The sequence below is a fragment of the Osmerus eperlanus genome, chromosome 9 (genome assembly GCF_963692335.1).
Source record: "Osmerus eperlanus chromosome 9, fOsmEpe2.1, whole genome shotgun sequence".
Taxonomy (NCBI): Eukaryota; Metazoa; Chordata; class Actinopteri; order Osmeriformes; family Osmeridae; genus Osmerus; species Osmerus eperlanus.
The window spans coordinates 15,176,981-15,194,351 of NC_085026.1; the positions used below are offsets into that span (position 1 = coordinate 15,176,981).

General features: G+C 49.6%; 1 protein-coding gene across 1 annotated transcript in view; it reads left to right on the top strand.

Moving 5' to 3' along the window:
• The first annotated feature begins 1,457 nt into the window (after positions 1 to 1,457).
• The window catches only part of ppp1r13ba (protein phosphatase 1, regulatory subunit 13Ba), a 25,251-nt gene continuing 9,337 nt past the window's right edge, over positions 1,458 to 17,371 (top strand). The window contains 5 exon segments of the mRNA XM_062468718.1: positions 1,458 to 1,829; positions 3,620 to 3,767; positions 5,803 to 5,922; positions 7,730 to 7,791; positions 16,211 to 16,312. Of these exon segments, the coding sequence (XP_062324702.1) occupies positions 1,650 to 1,829; positions 3,620 to 3,767; positions 5,803 to 5,922; positions 7,730 to 7,791; positions 16,211 to 16,312 (612 nt within the window). The 5' untranslated portion in view covers positions 1,458 to 1,649.

Below are 17,371 nucleotides of genomic sequence, written 5' to 3' on the forward strand. Positions count from 1 at the left end.
AAATTGACGTTTTCAGGCTCGTGTCGTATGTCATCATGTGTTGACTTGAGCGTGACATGTTTTTGTGTACAGCTGTCTTGTTATTACATTGTGATGTGGTCATGTGGTCACACGGTAGCTTTGGTTTGAATGGAGGCAGGGGTTGCCATGGGGACAGTATTATTGTATGCTCCTTACAGAGGGAGTCAAGACAGGACACTAAATCAGTTGACTGCCCTCCAAAACACACAATGACTCCAGCAGAAAGACCGAGTTGAACATTCACCCATGATGAGACAGCCCACCATGTCTCTCCCATCTCTTGCCGGCTGTTTGTTAGTCTTGTTCCATGTGCTTCCGGAAAACATCCGTCCCGAAACAGGCTGTGCTAGAAGAACGCTTTGTTTATAAAGTCCTGCTCTCCCTACGGAACTGAAGTGGGGATCAGTGGACTGTAGATGCTCTGCTTGGCGCGTGTGTGTTGAGGACAGGCCCGGTGGTGACGGGTCTGGGTAAACAGAGGAGCACAGAGTGCCGTCGCCAGGCAGCAGAGAGGATTCTGGGTAAGGCCTCATCAGTCAAAGTCTCTGTGGAGAGCTGTGACAGGACCTGCTTTGTGTCTGCAGATTTATTATTGACAGGACCTGGAGCAGGGGAAGGAGTATATGTGTGTGTGGACATTAAGATTTGGCACAGGGGACGTGAGGAGGAAGAGGAGCAAGAGAAGGGATATTAAGAAGTCAGAATGGAATAATTTGCCTCCATAACGTGCCGTTCCACACCCCTCTCTCCAGGTTTTAGCTGCATGGTTGGGTTATTTTGGTTAGGCCAGATGGTTAAACATTAGATCTCCTGCACACTTTACTGACAGACAGAGAGCACATGGGCACTGATTTCCTGTCAAATCAAATAGTTGTCATGGTTGTGTTGGGAGAGAGCTGTGTGTGTTTGTACGTGTGTGTGGGTGTCTGTGTGTGCATGTGTGTGTGTGTGTTTGACAGCTCAGTCTGGTTTGTGTCATAGTCTCCTCTTATCTCCCTCAATCCATTCTACGGGTCCTGGGGATATCACTCTAGAGGGTCCTTGTGATGAGAGGCAACCCCCACCCTTCACCCCCCCACCTCAATGCCAAGGCCTCGTCCCTGAACCTTAAGCCATACCTTGGCCCTTGTCCCACCAAACCTGACGCCCCCCCCCCCCCCCCCCCACCCCCTTTCCCTCATGTTTACTGGCACCATCTCCTTCCTCCATTCTGGTGCATGGTATCATACACTCTGCCAGGCACACATTCTCTCTCTCTCCCTCTCTCTCTCCCTGTCTCTCTCCCTGTCTCTCTCTCTCCCTCTCTCCCTCTCTCCCTCTCCCCCCCTCTCTCTCTCTCTCTCTCTCTCTCTCTCTCTCTCTCTCTCTCTCTCTCTCTCTCTCTCTCTCCCTCTCCCCCCTCTCTCTCTCTCTCTCTCTCTCTCTCTCTCTCTCTCTCTCTCTCTCTCTCTCTCTCTCTCTCTCTCTCTCTCTCTCTCACTCACACACACACACACACACACACACACACGCTGCCCTGACAGATCTCTGCCTCTCAGCCGTGTAAGACAGTTCGTGCTCCGCTCTCTCCGGCTCTCCCTTCCCGTCTCTCCCTCCGGTGTCTCTCCCTCTTTCCCTCGTGTGGCTCCATGAAGAGGTTCCTCAGCCAGGTTCTCCGGAGACTGGTGTCTGTGTCCAAGGACCAGCCCTGGTTCCACCATCAGAACCCCCACCGCAGCTGTCCCTGGACCCGTAGCCGGGCTAAGGAACAGCCCCAGGGCCAGGAGGGGAAGCAGGCTCCAGCACCTGCCCCATGCGGGGTGGATAAGGTGACCAGACAGGGGGAGGTCCCAGGGGTCTGGAGGGTCAGAGGCTGGTGAGGTGCTTGCTCTTCTGGTTCTGCTCAGGAGCCACAGCTCTGCTGCACCTTCCTAAAAATAACCAGAGTCATCCAGGGCTGAAGTCAGGAGGCAGGGCAGCAGTGGGCTGGCTCATCCAGGGCTGAAGTCAGGAGGCAGGGCAGCAGTGGGCTGGCTGTGGGCTGCAGGGAACAGTTGACAGAGGCAGTAGATAGTGGCGTTGTTGGGAGTCTCTGTAGTGGTGTTGACGCTGTGTGCTGTGTGGTTGAAATGTTCTCTGGTGAGTTTGTACTCACATGCACTCAGTACTCCTTGTTGGGGTCTATGAGGTGTATAACAACAACACATTGCATAGGACTAATCAGATGTGGTGGCTTTGTTTTGTCAACAACGTGAGTTTGCTTGGGGTGAATTAAGGAGATGTGAGTTGTGTGAATGTGTGGCTGTGAGTATGTTGGCAGTATAGTGCAATGCACCACTAATACACAGCTGGTGTGGGTGAGTGTGTGAAACAGTACGATCCCAGCAGATTTGGAACTCTTGCTGCTCTCTGTGTACTTTCTGAACTTTGTGTGAATCACAGGAGCTTCGTGTGAATCACAGGGAGGACTGACCAGATTACAACCTCTTGTACACAGACAGACAGAGAGACGCACACAAACACACACGCTTATTCGCATACCCCTAATGAGGTGAACCACAAACATGAAAATAGAACTGAAAAGGGAGGAACAGTGAACCTGTGTCCAGTCTGAGAAAAAGAGAGATGATCCCTCTCTCTCCATAACCCCTGATCTCCCTGGATTTGTATTCTCTCTGTTTATCCTGATGTATGTTTTCATTTGTCACCTTTCGGACACATACACACATACACACACACGTTTACACATGACATAATCTGATGATTATAGCTTGGTGTTGTAATCCAAGCCTTACAGAATGGGCCCTCCTCTCAATCTGTCTGCATGCAGCGAGAGATTACCTTACATCTTGGCATACAGGCTCCGATCCGTGGTGTATGGGTGTGTGTGTGTGTGTGTGTGTGCAGAGTCTACACACAGAGGGCTGGGTTTTTAAACAGACACGACCCATGTCAGCTGTTTGACATAAATACCATCATCCAGGACGCTTTCTGCTGGGGTGTGTGTGTCCCATGTATGTGAGTGTGTGTTTGTGCAATTGTGACCTATACCACAGCTAAAATCATTAAATTCTGTTGCCATGCCCCAGATTATCTCAAATATCCGGTCCTCCACAGATTGTCAATCTAGATGGGACGACACAGGAAATTCCAGTTTTATAATGTGCCCAAATTCTAATCTGTGGTGGACCAACACACACAAACGTCCTTGCAAGGGCCTATATGTCTGCTGTTTCAGTTGGACTATGAACAAAGCTCGTCCTACATGCCCGACAATCCCCCTGGGTGTCTGAGTTCTCCGTTTGGCAGACTGCCTACACTGTATGTTCCCGGCCGAACCCTTCTAGGAGGGTGTTGGCTCGATTCAGAGTCAACTGTCAGATTGACCTCTCTCTCCTTCTCTGTGTATTTGTAGAAGGCAACTTGATGTAGCACCCTGTATGGAGACAACGCCAGCCTTTGGCAGGGCTGGAGACCCAGTACCGGTCACTCTTTATTACTGAGACACAGCCAGGGAGCCACTAGGCCCAATATTAATGTCTGCACTACGGACATGAAACCTCCAAGCTACCAGTCCCTCTGTAACGCCGGAATCATCCGGCCTGCTCTGCCCCTCCAGACGATCCTGACGGTGTTCCTCAACGACACCCAGCAGATGCTGACGGAGGTTCCCATCACCCCGGAGACCACCTGCCGAGACGTGGTGGACTTCTGCAAGGAGGCCGGGGAGAGCGGCTGCCACCTGGCAGAGGTGTGGCAGGACAACGGTAGGCTCTCTGTCTGCCTGCCTGCCTGCCTGCCTGCCTGCCTGCCTGCCTGCCTGTCTGACTGCCTGTCTGACTGCCTGTCTGACTGCCTGACTGCCTGTCTGTCTGTCTGTCTGTCTGTCTGTCTGCCTGTCTGCCTGTCTGTCTGCCTCTCTGTCTGCCTGCCTGCCTGCCTGCCTGCCTGTCTGCCTGACTGTCTGTCTGTCTGCCTGTCTGACTGCCTGTCTGACTGCCTGACTGCCTGTCTGTCTGTCTGTCTGTCTGTCTGCCTGTCTGTCTGTCTGTCTGTCTGTCTGTCTGCCTCTCTGTCTGTCTGCCTGCCTGCCTGCCTGCCTGTCTGTCTGTCTGTCTGCCTCTCTGTCTGTCTGCCTGCCTGCCTGTCTGTCTGTCTGTCTGTCTGTCTGTCTGCCTGTCTGCCTGTCTGTCTGTCTGCCTGTCTGCCTGTCTGCCTGTCTGCCTGACTGCCTGTCTGACTGTCTGCCTGCCTGCCTGCCTGCCTGACTGCCTGTCTGCCTGTCTGTCTGCCTGTCTTCCTGTCTGTCTGTCTGTCTGCCTGTCTTCCTGTCTGTCTGTCTGTCTGTCTGTCTGTCTGCCTGCCTGCCTGCCTGCCTGGTGCCATCAATGGCCTGACTGTCTGTCTGTCTGCCTGTCTGCCTGTCTGCCTGTCTTCCTGCCTGCCTGCCTGCCTGCCTGTCTGTCTGTCTGTCTGCCTGTCTTCCTGTCTGTCTGTCTGTCTGTCTGTCTGCCTGTCTTCCTGTCTGTCTGTCTGCCTGCCTGCCTGCCTGCCTGCCTGCCTGGTGCCATCAATGGTGTTAGTGAGCCATACAGGCAGGGATGATAAAAGAGAGACAGAGTCCTGAGAGACGGAGATAAAGACAGAGAGGAAGGTTGCCACTGTAATAGAAGTGAGAAAATCTGCCTGGGTAAATATTGGGGCTGGGTCAACTCCTCCCTTCGGGTCCAGGCCACCAGCCACATGCCCCAACAATGGTGTCCTTGTCCCTAGAGCTCCTCTCCCTGTCCTTCCCACCCTCCCCTCATCTTTCACCCTGCCCCCAGTCCAGACCGGCCCTAACCAGCCCTGCTCAGATAGACAGAGGGAGAGGTAGAGACAGATAGACATGTAAACATTTAGAGAGAGAGAGAGAGAGAGAGAGAGAGAGAGAGAGAGAGAGAGAGAGAGAGAGAGAGAGAGAGAGAGAGAGAGAGAGAGAGAGAGAGAGAGAGAGAGAGAGAGAGAGAGAGAGAAAAAGAAAGAGAAAGAGAGAGAGAGAGATCAGCTGAGAAAGGTATACAAAGGGAGAAAGAGGCAGAGGGAGAGGCAGAAGATGAGGAAGGAAATGTGGGTCAGGGTGTCTGTGGTGATGACCCTGCCTCTGCCCCTGGCCATGCAGACTGAAGCACAACCCACATGACAGTCAGTCCCCAGACGGTAACCTTGCCTGGATCCAGCCCACACATGTGACAGAAGAATTCATTTTAATTGTTTACAGATTGTGGTTTCTGTGAAGGGTTACATAGGCTCTGTGTAGCAGTGTGTCATGTGCAGTGCGTAGTGTGCAGTGTGCATCCAGTTCAGTGGTTCAGCGAGGGGGATAATATGGGCTAATGTTATTATCCCTTCTATTAATAGTAAGATAATCTCCGATAACCTCATGCTGTGATTGTCAGCTAAACACAGCACATTGTCACTGATGTCAATAATCCACACTATTATGTATGTAATGAAAAGGCTCATTGACACAATAATCAGAGTAAACCAAGTAAGAGTGACAGTACACAAGGAATTTATCATTTGAGGTCAGTCAGTTAATTTAAATCATATCAGCACATTCCCTTCCTGGGTGGGGCGATACTGTAACCCCCCCCCCCCCCCTCCTGCATCACAAGCCTGTTTCAGCTACTTTAGAGAGTCAAAGGATTGTTTTTCAACTGTCAGTACCCTGCCCCCTCCCTAGAGAACCCCCCCCCCCCTACTAGGCTCCTGTTGGTACATGACCCTGTGTGACAGTCCGTCCGCTGTTCTCCTCCCCAGAGAGAGGGATCCCTTTCGAGCATCTGATGTATGAACATCTGCAGAGGTGGGGCCCGAGGAGGATAGAAGTCAAGTTCTACCTGCGACACGAGGAGTGTCCGTCTGACTCCAGCCTGCACGGTGGGTACAACGCACACACACACACACACGCGCACATGCACAACAAATAGTTTGTATATCCGTAGTTCTCTGCAGATGTCAACAAGATATGTACTATTTATGTAACACTGTTCCTGTCGTCCTTCCGATTTCTGTCAGTGTTCTATTCCAGAACAGAGAGGATTCCTCCGAGTCTGGCTGTTTGTTTGGACTCCTGAGTTACTGTTATGCATTTTCCATGACCTCTTTTCTCCTCTCTTCTCCTCTCCTCTCTTCTCTTCTCTTTTCTTTTCTTTTCTTCCCCTCCCCTCCCCTCCCCTCCTAGACAGTTGACTGTTTCAGTGGAGCAGGACTTAGCGTGGCTGGCTGGGCTAACTGATTGACTGATGGACTGGCTGGCTGGCTGCTCTTACGTAACTAATCGCTTTTAGGGATAATTAGCCCTGTGCGCCCTCCGCTGCCCTCTGCTGCCCTCTGCACCTGAGATGGATCAGAAGCAGCCAGGCTTGACGGACTGGGGACACTGGAAGTGGTGGTGGGGGTGGTGGGGGTGGTGGTGGTAGGAGTCTAGGGAGACTGGAGGAATTGGGAGGGGGGGGGGTTCAAGGCTGGCTGGGGGGGACTGAAAGGATGGGGAGGGCAGGGAAGGTTAGAGCAGGCTTTGAAGTTGATGTGTGTGTGGGTGTGTGTGTCTGAGTAAAACAGAGAGCCCCTGGTCTACAGCCCCAATGATGGAGGAGAGGTATTAGTTGCTGACAGGATTACCTTCCCTTTCCAGTCACCCTCATACTGCACTGGACAGGGTTTAGAGCATTAAACCACCCACTATTAATAGAGAACGCAGTTGGAGGGAGGTGAGTTTGTGTGTGGATGTGAGAGTGTGTAGGTGTCTGTGGGTTCTCATCAAAGGGAATCGACAGGGACAGGTCTGGGGTGTTGGTAGTGGAGGGTTGACGGCAAGGTCAAGGTCGTCCCATGTCTGACTGTGGACATGTCGTGTCCAGCCTAGTGGGGGAATTCTAGAACTTTCACCACAAAGAGATAATGAAACACCAATCAGAAGAGAAGATCCCCATTGATTGTCGACATGGCTAGACGGAGTGAAGGTTCAGGGGTGGTGTTTAATTTTGTGGTGTTGGATTTAGTGGGAAGTGTAAATGGAGTGTGACTAATCTGAACGTTTTTGCATCAGTTCCTACTACAGCACTGGGTTTCTGTTTCCTCCAACTTAGGCTGAGTTAGGGAGGCGTAAGATCTGTTAGTAACTCCAACCTTCAACGTTCAAGTTCTCTACCCAACTGGTGTTTCGCTAGTCTCTTTTTAGCTTTGGAAAATTCAGACGCAGAATCAGTGCCCAGAGACTCAAGCCTGGATCCAAGTTCCATTCTTACTGGGGCTTCATGTTGTGAAAGCTAAATTGGTCAAATCGGAGATAAGTGCACCATAATCCTCAAAACGCCGGTGAATTATTACATTGATCTCCTAAAAACTCTTTTTGTGATTTCCCTAAAGAGGATATTATCCGCTTAAGTAAACAATGAAAGAACGGAACACAAAACCTGAAATCACAAAAAAAGAGAGATTTGTCCTCTGTAATTTACACACGTGTTTCAAGGGTTGGTTTTTGTCCCTCCTCAGTGTGATTGGGCCGTCTGAAGTGGAGACATTGTTGTGATTAGGAAGGACCGAGATAGCAGGGTTTGGCCCGAAGACACAGACGGCTGCTTGTATATCTTGGACAGCATCTCTGACTGCACCTCTAATATGGGATGTTGTGGCTCTAGTTTGTGAAGCTGCGGCCTGATCTGATGTCTTGTTTCCCCTGCAGAGAGTACAGAGCAGAGCAGCACAGTAAGAGGAGGGAACGCCGACCTGCTCACAGACAACCAGGTGAGTCGACACACATACACACACACACATACACACTCACACACTCACACATACTAACACACACAAACCTAGAAATAACAATTGAAGTTGTGGGGCTCAAGAATGTCCTCCCTATTTATTTATTTTACAGTAGTTTACTATCCTGGGAACTTCTGTTCGAAAACAAGACCACACACACACACACAGATCTCAATCCAGCTTTCTGAGAATTGATAAAGTGTCTCTCCACAGCAGTTATCCAGTCAATTGGATTCCTCCCCACTCTCCATCTCTGGGTGCGTGCAGGGCTGGCCTGGTGACATCAGTCAGACTCCGCCTAAAGCTCTCTGTCATTCTCAGTACTAGGCAGAATACAGTAAACAGTAATGATATCAGCACAGTGACATACCCTCTAACCTAACCTAGTATGTGTGTGTGGGTGTGTGTGTGTGTGTGTGTGTGTGTGTGTGTGTGTGTGTGTGTGTGTGTGTGTGTGTGTGTGTGTGTGTGTACGTGAGTGTTAAAAGTGTTTCTTGTCAGTTGTTTGTAAAATCCCAAGGATTAGTCTAAGGCTTAGTGACAGGAATGATTACAGATTTCTCAGAGTTGCCTCGTGTGAGAGTAGGGGATCAAACTCTTCTTACTCCCGTCTGGCTTCTTTGGCTCAGGCTAACAACTAGTCTGGTGTCTCTTGTGTTGGCTAACAGCTAGTCTGGTGTCTCTTGTGTTGGCTAACAGCTAGTCTGGCTTCTTTGGCTCAGGCTAACAACTAGTCTGGTGTCTCTTGTGTTGGCTAACAGCTAGTCTGGCTTCTTTGGCTCAGGCAACCTGCTAGTCTGGCTTCTTTGGCTCAGGCAACCTGCTAGTCTGGCTTCTTTGGCTCAGGCTAACAACTAGTCTGGTGTCTCTTGTGTTGGCTAACAGCTAGTCTGGCTTCTTTGGCTCAGGCAACCTGCTAGTCTGGCTTCTTTGGCTCAGGCTAACTGTTAGTCTGGCTTCTTTGGCTCAGGCTAACTGTTAGTCTGGCTTCTTTGGCTCAGGCTAACTGCTAGTCTGGCTTCTTTGGCTCAGGCTAACTGCTAGTCTGGCTTCTTTGGCTCAGGCTAACTGTTAGTCTGACTTCTTTGGCTCAGGCTAACTGTTAGTCTGGCTTCTTTGGCTCAGGCTAACTGTTATTCTGGCTTCTTTGGCTCAGGCTAACTGTTAGTCTGGCTTCTTTGGCTCAGGCTAACTGCTAGTCTGGCTTCTTTGGCTCAGGCTAACTGTTAGTCTGGCTTCTTTGGCTCAGGCTAACTGTTAGTCTGGCTTCTTTGGCTCAGGCTAACTGCTAGTCTGGCTTCTTTGGCTCAGGCTAACTGCTAGTCTGGCTTCTTTGGCTCAGGCTAACTGTTAGTCTGGCTTCTTTGGCTCAGGCTAACTGCTAGTCTGGCTTCTTTGGCTCAGGCTAACTGCTAGTCTGGCTTCTTTGGGTCAGGCTAACTGTTAGTCTGTCTTCTTTGGCTCAGGCTAACTGTTAGTCTGGCTTCTTTGGCTCAGGCTAACTGCTAGTCTGGCTTCTTTGGCTCAGGCTAACTGCTAGTCTGGTTTCTTTGGCTGGCTAACTGCTAGTCTGGCGTCTCTTGTGTTGGCTAACAGCTAGTCTGACATCTCTTGTGTTGGCTAAGAGCTACTCTGGCTGCTCTGGCTCTGGCTGGTGGCTAGTGTAGATACTTTGACCCTGGTTAACTGCCAGCGTGATTGCTTTGGCCCTGGCTAACTGCTAGTCTAGATTATTTGGCCCTGGCTAATGATTAGTTTGACTACTCTGGCCATGGCAAAAGGCTAGTCTAGCATCTCTGGCCATGGCTAATGGCTAGTTTGGCTGCTTTGGCAATGGTAGGCTCCCTTTTCCACTGTACTTGAGGTGAAGCTGTCAGCTGTGCCAGCCAGTAGTTACTGTTTCAACAAGCCCACGTTGTTCCACTCTTTATCTCTGCTGTATTCGTCAACAGAACAACTTAAATACATAATAACTTGTGCTATTTGGTCAGTGATAAAGGCTTTGGTCATTCTCCTCTAGTTCCTTCCAAATGGGTATTTAGTTAATATATCCATACCTGTTAACCCGTTGAGTTCCCCTACACAGTCTAATCCAGACTCAAATATCTTAAGACCGCTTCTGCCACACACTCTGGTAAATGAATGCAACTTGAGTTATAGATACTCAAGCAAGTTTCACTCTCTCTCTCTCTCTCTCTCTCACTCTCTCTCTCTCTCTCTCTCTCTCTCTGTCCGTCCGTCCAGAGATTACCTCGGTCTCATGACATAACTCTCCTTACGGTAAGAGGATTCTCGGGCTCTGTGGACGTGGGCTGTGTCTCCAGTACACTTCTTCTCTCTGTCCTGTTTCTCGGCCAACACAGCGGGTCACTAGCCTAGCAGGCTGTCTCTGGTTGACAGCTTTTAGCGACAGGAGTAGCTATACTTTGAAGGCAAGGGAGAGAGCGCACTACAAGGGTGAGTTCTTTATCGGAAAAAGGATTTATCTGACGTTTGTGTGTGGGGGTGTGTGGGGGTGTGTGGGGTGTATGAGTTTGTTTGTGTCTGTGTCTCAATGAGAGAGAAAGAGAGGGAGTGAAAGAGGGACAGTGTGAGTCACAGAGAGAGAGAGAGAGAGAAGGGGGAGAGAGAGAGAAGGGGGAGAGAGAGAGAGAGAGAGAGAGAGAGAGAGAGAGAGAGAGAGAGAGAGAGAGAGAGAGAGAGAGAGAGAGAGAGAGAGAGAGAGAGAGAGCGTGCATGAGGGTGTGGGGGCACAGCTGTGCTCTTAGTAGAGAACTTGGCCTTGTCTTATCCTAGCTAGGCTGTTTTAGATTCCTCTAACACCTCTTCATAAGTTCGTAAGTAGAGATTCCAGTCATCTGTTTTTATAACGGCCATTTTAGACAGGAAAACAACAGGTGTGAGATGATGGCTGGCCAGGGACCCTCCCTGTTTTCCCAACAGTCTCACTATTATGTCCTTGATCCCTCATTGGAGGAATTCCTTTTCTGAAAACTTCTTACATTGGTTTCGGGAGAGTAGACATAAGGAAAGGTTGTACCAATCCCCTCCCCCCAACCACAGCCCCCCCCCCCTCCCAATCAAAGCCCCATCCCCCTCAGTCTAAGTAAATGACTACTAAGGAGGTGAGCTGTTCATAGCAGAAACAGTAGACTGACCAGGAGGATTTGACCGGATGACTGTGTCCGTCACAGCCTCTCTGTTGACACAACTGTGTGTGGTTAGAGCTTCCGAAGCACAGGGCAAGGAGACATGCTACTGTACTGTACTGGCTCAGACTGATCCTGAGGGCTGAGGACTTGACAGGGTTTTGAGGAGCCCCTTTGCCCTACACTGGTCATGCATGAAGAGTTTGTTCTACTCTAATATAGCGAAGAGTTCTGCCATGAACTTTATCTGAATTGCTTGCAAAGTATAATATATTGTATTACTTGTGTAGGCAGTATGGCTTATGACAGACTAACAAGTGTTTCATATTTGTACCGGGTCCATGTTTAGATTGATGTAGACATCAGGGTTTACACTGAGGTCTTCACTCAAATCCTTCACAATATGAAAGGTTAAGTCGATGTACACAGAGAGTAAATCTATGTAAATGTTTGTATTGACTGTTTACAATCCCTATTCCTCTGTGATCACTGGCCTGTTAGTATAAGAATATGCACGCGATTGGCAAGCACGAGGCCTCTATTTAAATCCCCCGTAACATCAGTAGACTACCTGTCCGGGAGACAGCTGTGGCGCAGCGAGTTTATGGCAGCAGAGATAGGGAGGGAGAGAGTGAGAGGGTGTGTGCTGCAGTCCAGCTACCAGAGCTGAAAGAGAGAGAGAGAGGGGGGGGGGGGGGGGGGAGAGGGAACTGGGAAGCATGAGAGTGCGGGAGAGGGGGAGCGCGGGGGAGCGCGGGGTGGATAGAACTGCTGGCGCGTCAAAATTGGAACAAAACCCTCCCCAGGGGACAAAAACTTACGCAGTAACAAAGTCATGTCGGCGATAAACATCCGCCGCTTTATGAACGTGTTTCGGTCGTTCATTATAAACTAACATGAACAAGAGCGAACAAGATCATTTGAACAGATGGCCGTTATTGGCGAATGACAGCGTTATCCACCTCGGTGAGCAGCAGCCGTGACTGCCGTCCCGTGACTGTGGTTCACCCCCGGCGGAGTGAGTCGGGGACTTGATTTTGCCTATCCCGTTATACCGTTCAGTGGATGCAGATGTGAGCGCGTGTGCGCACGCTGGTTTTACATCATGTTCGAATGGGACATGAGGGGAATAACAAGCTAAGCTCGCGCCAGTGTGTCGTAGGCAAGATCCTCCTCACCGCATCATCGGACAAGTACGAAAGTTCTGATAGAGATCTGACCGGTACACTGCTCTCAGAATATTTGAGTGTTTGAGTGTATTTCTCTGATTAGGCAGAGAAACGAATTTTACCGTAAAAATGGAATGGAACCACGTAGAGGCAGTGCAGGAATTTACCGTTGAAGGACAATGCAGCAAAATTAAGGTGCGATCTTGCAGAATTACCTGGGACTCCCACCAGGTAATCAAAGCTATTTTAGTACGGTCTGATGTCATATTGTTATATTGTTGTAATACAAGCGCAGATGTATCCTAGTCTAATGGTATATCTTAGCCTGGTGAATGAGATAAATACACTGTGAGCTGAATAAATAAATACATAGTTTTAAATTGAGATTTGTTTTTAGGTCTGCTGTTTTGGTTGATAAATAATCTAGATAACAGTGATTTAAATGTTTTTAACAATAACCTTTGTGTGATTTTCAGCTCTCAGATTTTAGCTCTAAGAAACTTGACATGATGAGTTGGATAAATGAGTCTAGTAGTGAAAGTCCAGCCTGGTCTTGGTTCTGGTCTGTGTTCTGGTCCTGGCCTGCTCCAGGTCCTATTACAAGTCCAGATCCTTGTCTTGGCCCTGGTTTCTGACACGTAGGTCAGCGTTGCCTGATTTCAGCAATTATGTCATGGGGTGACGTAGAGGAAATGCACTGTAACTGATTTGGGCTGCTTTCCCCTTACCTTGCATTCTGTCCCTCTCACTCGCCCAGTCTGCTCACGCTCTCTCCTCCCTCTCTCCTCTATTCTACCTCTCCCCCATTTGTGCCCCTCCCTCTCCTCTACTCCATATCAACTCTCTCTTCTCTACTCCATATCAACTCCCTCTCCTCTACTCCATATCAACTCCCTCTCCTCTACTCCATATCAACTCTCTCTCCTCTACTCCATATCAACTCTCTCTTCTCTACTCCATATCAACTCCCTCTCCTCTACTCCATATCAACTCTCTCTTCTCTACTCCATATCAACTCCCTCTCCTCTACTCCATATCAACTCCCTCTCCTCTACTCCATATCAACTCTCTCTTCTCTACTCCATATCAACTCTCTCTTCTCTACTCCATATCAACTCTCTCTCCTCTACTCCATATCAACTCTCTCTTCTCTACTCCATATCAACCCTCTCTTCTCTACTCCATATCAACTCTCTCTTCTCTACTCCATATCAACTCTCTCTTCTCTACTCCATATCAACTCTCTCTTCTCTACTCCATATCAACTCTCTCTTCTCTACTCCATATCAACTCTCTCTTCTCTACTCCATATTAACTCCCTCTCCTCTACTCCATATCAACTCTCTCTTCTCCATATCAACTCTCTCTTCTCTACTCCATATCAACTCTCTCTTCTCTACTCCATATCAACTCTCTCTCCTCTACTCCATATCAACTCTCTCTTCTCTACTCCATATCAACTCTCTCTTCTCTACTCCATATCAACTCTCTCTTCTCTACTCCATATCAACTCTCTCTCCTCTACTCCATATCAACTCTCTCTCCTCTACTCCATATCAACTCTCTCTTCTCCTTTCCATCTCTTCTCGGTCTCTGCTCCTTCTCTCCTTTACTTCCACTACTTCTTGGTTAACAAGTTGAGTCAGGTGGCTGAGCGGTTAGGGAATTGGGCTAGTAATCCCAAGGTTGCTGGTACTGTAAGTCGCTCTGGATGAGAGCGTCTGCTAAATGTAATGTAAATGTGACTGTGATTACAGACCAACATCCTGCCGTCAGTCAGTCAGGCATCTGAGGTCAACTAGGAAATAAAGGATATGGTATTCCATAAACTATTAACTTATGCATGGAAACACAGTCGCACACCCATGTACACACACTGGGATGGCCATCTTTCTGATTGTTAGAGAGCAGTCTTCCTGTTCTCACTGGTCTGAGGAACAGATGTGTTTTGAGCTTTGTGAGCCACCGTCGGCTCTTCTAGGGTCACAACTGGGGTGAATGTCAGGGACTTGAACCCATTTTCCGGCAGGGATGAAACTATTCTAGTTTCCCTCTCAAGCTATGATCTAAAAATGCAGTCCTCGTCCCTTTAGTGCGGTGCTAGACAGAGCTGAGCTTCAGCGTGAAAATGACTTCAGACAATGTCTGTATGTGTCTTTGAAAGTGTGAATGAGCATGCATGGTGACTGGTCACGGTCAGTGTGTGTGTGTGCGTGCCTGCGTGTGTGTGTGCATGTGTGTGTGTGTTGAGTCAGTGAGCCAACACAATAGCAGGACATGGCTTGCCGATTGCAGTCTTCCTAATCTGCCAGTGCAGGCATTTCCTGGTGGTCCAGATGTGATGATTACGGCAGCTCTGCTCTGAGCTCCTACTTTGGGGCTTGGGACCCCACAGACCAGGCAGAGAGAGGGGGGAGGGAGGGGGGTGGGGCTGGGAGGGAGGGGTGTGGGGCTGGAGGGAGGGGGGGGGGGCTAGGAGGGGGGGTGGTGGGTACTGGGAGGGGGGGGGTACTGGGAGGGAGGGGGGTGGGGCTGGGAGGGAGGGGGGGGGCTGGGAGGGAGGGAGGGGGGTGGGGCTGGGAGGGAGGGGGGGGGCTGGGAGGGGGGGAGGTGGGTACTGGGAGGGGGGGGGGTACTGGGAGGGAGGGAGGTGGGTACTGGGAGGGAGGGGGTGGGCTGGGAGGGGAGGGGGGGGGGGGGCTGGGAGGGAGGGGGGGGGCTGGCAGGGAGGGAGGTGGGTACTGGGAGGGAGGGGGAGGGCTGGGAGGGAGGGGGGGGGGGCTGGCAGGGAGGGAGGTGGGTACTGGGAGGGAGGGGGGGGCTGGGGAGGGAGGGGGGGGGGGGCTGGGAGGGAGGGAGGTGGGTACTGGGAGGGAGGGGGGGGGCTGGGAGGAAAAACAGAGAAATATTATGAAAGAGATAAAAGAGGAGTGAGAGAAAGAGAGAGGCAGATTTGTGCAAAAGTTTAAGCAGAGATGCAACACTTTTATTTATTTTTACTTTTTAACATCTCGCACTGTGGTTCACACCCAACTTCACAGCAGCAGAACAGCAGCAGAAGATGCTTTGATGCCTCTTCAAAGACAGCTACTGTTTGTTGATGTAGTAGATGTAAAATGCCTGTGTTTGAACCGTTACATAAGAACCTCCCTGCTGACTGGAGACCAGGGAGAGACCTGTAGATCTGATGGCTCTGTGCTGTTCTTGGTCTCTTTATAGACTGATGAGCTGCTTCTGTAATACAGCTGCTGTCTGCATCTCACGGTGTAACTCTATACTGTTGTGTGTACCACCTCACCTGCTTGTCAGTCTAATGCAGAGATTCCCAACCAGTTGGCCGCCAAAACCAATGAAAACAAAAGTATGAAAAATTAATAAATATCAAAATATTTATAAATACTGTTGGTAAATGATTATTATAATTCATACTAATTTTTCAATAAAATGTTGCCTTTCATTTATCATGAACGAAACGCCAATAGTTACGCTTGGCACGTTGACGAAAGACCAACTGACATTTCCACCTTAACTTGAATACACCCACTTCAATCCACTATGCACGCATCACTTCCGCATATTGCATAAGCCGGGTCCAGAGCTGGCCAGGTTTTCTTTAAAAAATATATTTTATATTTGAGCTATGTAAGTGGGCCGCAAAGTGTAAAAGGTTGGGAAAGTCTGGTCTAATGTATGCATTAGTTTGTGTGTGTTTGAGAGAGAGAGAGGTGTGGGGGGAGAGACCATGTACCAACTGTATTTTGCTACCCTTGGTTGAAAGGAATGACTGTCATTGTTTGCTTCACTAATTATGTGTGTTTTTGTTTGTTTGTGTGCCTGTGTGTGCCTGTGTGTGTGTGTGTGCCTGTGTGTGCCTCTGTGTGTGTGTGTGTGTGCCTGTGTGTGTGTGCCTGTGTGTGTGTGTGTGTGGCCTGTGTGTGCCTGTGCGTGTGCCTGTGCGTGTGCCTGTGTGTGTGCCTGTGTGTGTGTGTGTGCCTGTGTGTTGCGTTGTGTGTGTGTGTGTGCCTGTGTGTGTGTGTGTGTGTGTGCCTGTGTGTGTGTGTGTGCCTGTGTGTGTGTGTTCAGGCTGGGGTCCCTCGTGTGGAGCTCACCCTGTCAGAGCTACAGGAGATGGCTACACGACAGCAGCAACAGATAGAGGCCCAACAACAGATGCTGGTCGCCATGGTAACAACCACATGTGTGATCCCTGCACACCTCTATGTTTACTGAGCACTCCTCTGGTGACCCAGTGTGCACTGGGGCAACACTGGTTTGCTCACGGCAGTTAACTGCTCAAAATTTGATCTGGGACCATCGTAACCTTAAGTTGTGAACAACTTGTGAACAACGACCCTGAGACTCTGTTGTCAAGACAACTGAAGCCTCCTGACATGAATACCCCCTATCCTCCTCAGAAGACCTCTATTCTCTCTCTCTCTTTATCTCCCTCCCCCCCCCTCTCTCTCTCTCTCTCTCTCTCTATCTCTCCCTCTCTACCTCCCTCTCTCCACAGCCTTTTCTGTCTCTCTTTAACTCCTTGATCTATGTCTCTACCAGCCATCTCGGAAAATGTGTGTGGAAAGCTGAAGTTGACCCTCCTTGGTGTCGTAGGCAGTTGCCTGCTACCTGACTGGCTCTGGTTACAAAGTCTATCAGCTTTACAAAGGCATTGATTGGTGCTGAGGGGTGTGAACGATGGCTCTGGCCCAGCATATTGATCTTTCAGTGTTTTGGAAAGGTGTGTTGGTGAAGGTCCGAGCATGTTCAGGGGTGTGTCTTTGGACATGTGTGTCCCTGAGTAAATCACTCTGATTGGTCACAGCTTGTCTGTGCCTACCTTGTTCTCTATGCAGTTTGGAGTGTTGCTAAGTATATGTGTGTCTGTGTGTCAAAGATCATTTCCCAGGGGTAGACACCTGGCTCCTCTGTCAGTATTACCTGGAGGGTTGGGAACCCCAATTTGCTGTCTAACATACAAGCAAGGAAAACACCTGGACATGCTAACATGCTAACATATCTACATGTAAACACATGGATATGCTAACATACCAGCACAGAAACACATGGATGTGCTAACATGTTAGCATACCATCAGACACACAACACGTTGACATGCAGCAGCTGCTGGTTCAGACCTGTCACTTCTCAATAGAGACTGTGGTGACAGAGTTAGTGTCACCGGGGACAACTGCCCAATCCATTCAAGCAACAACAGGAAAGGACTTGCTGTCCGCAGGAAATGAG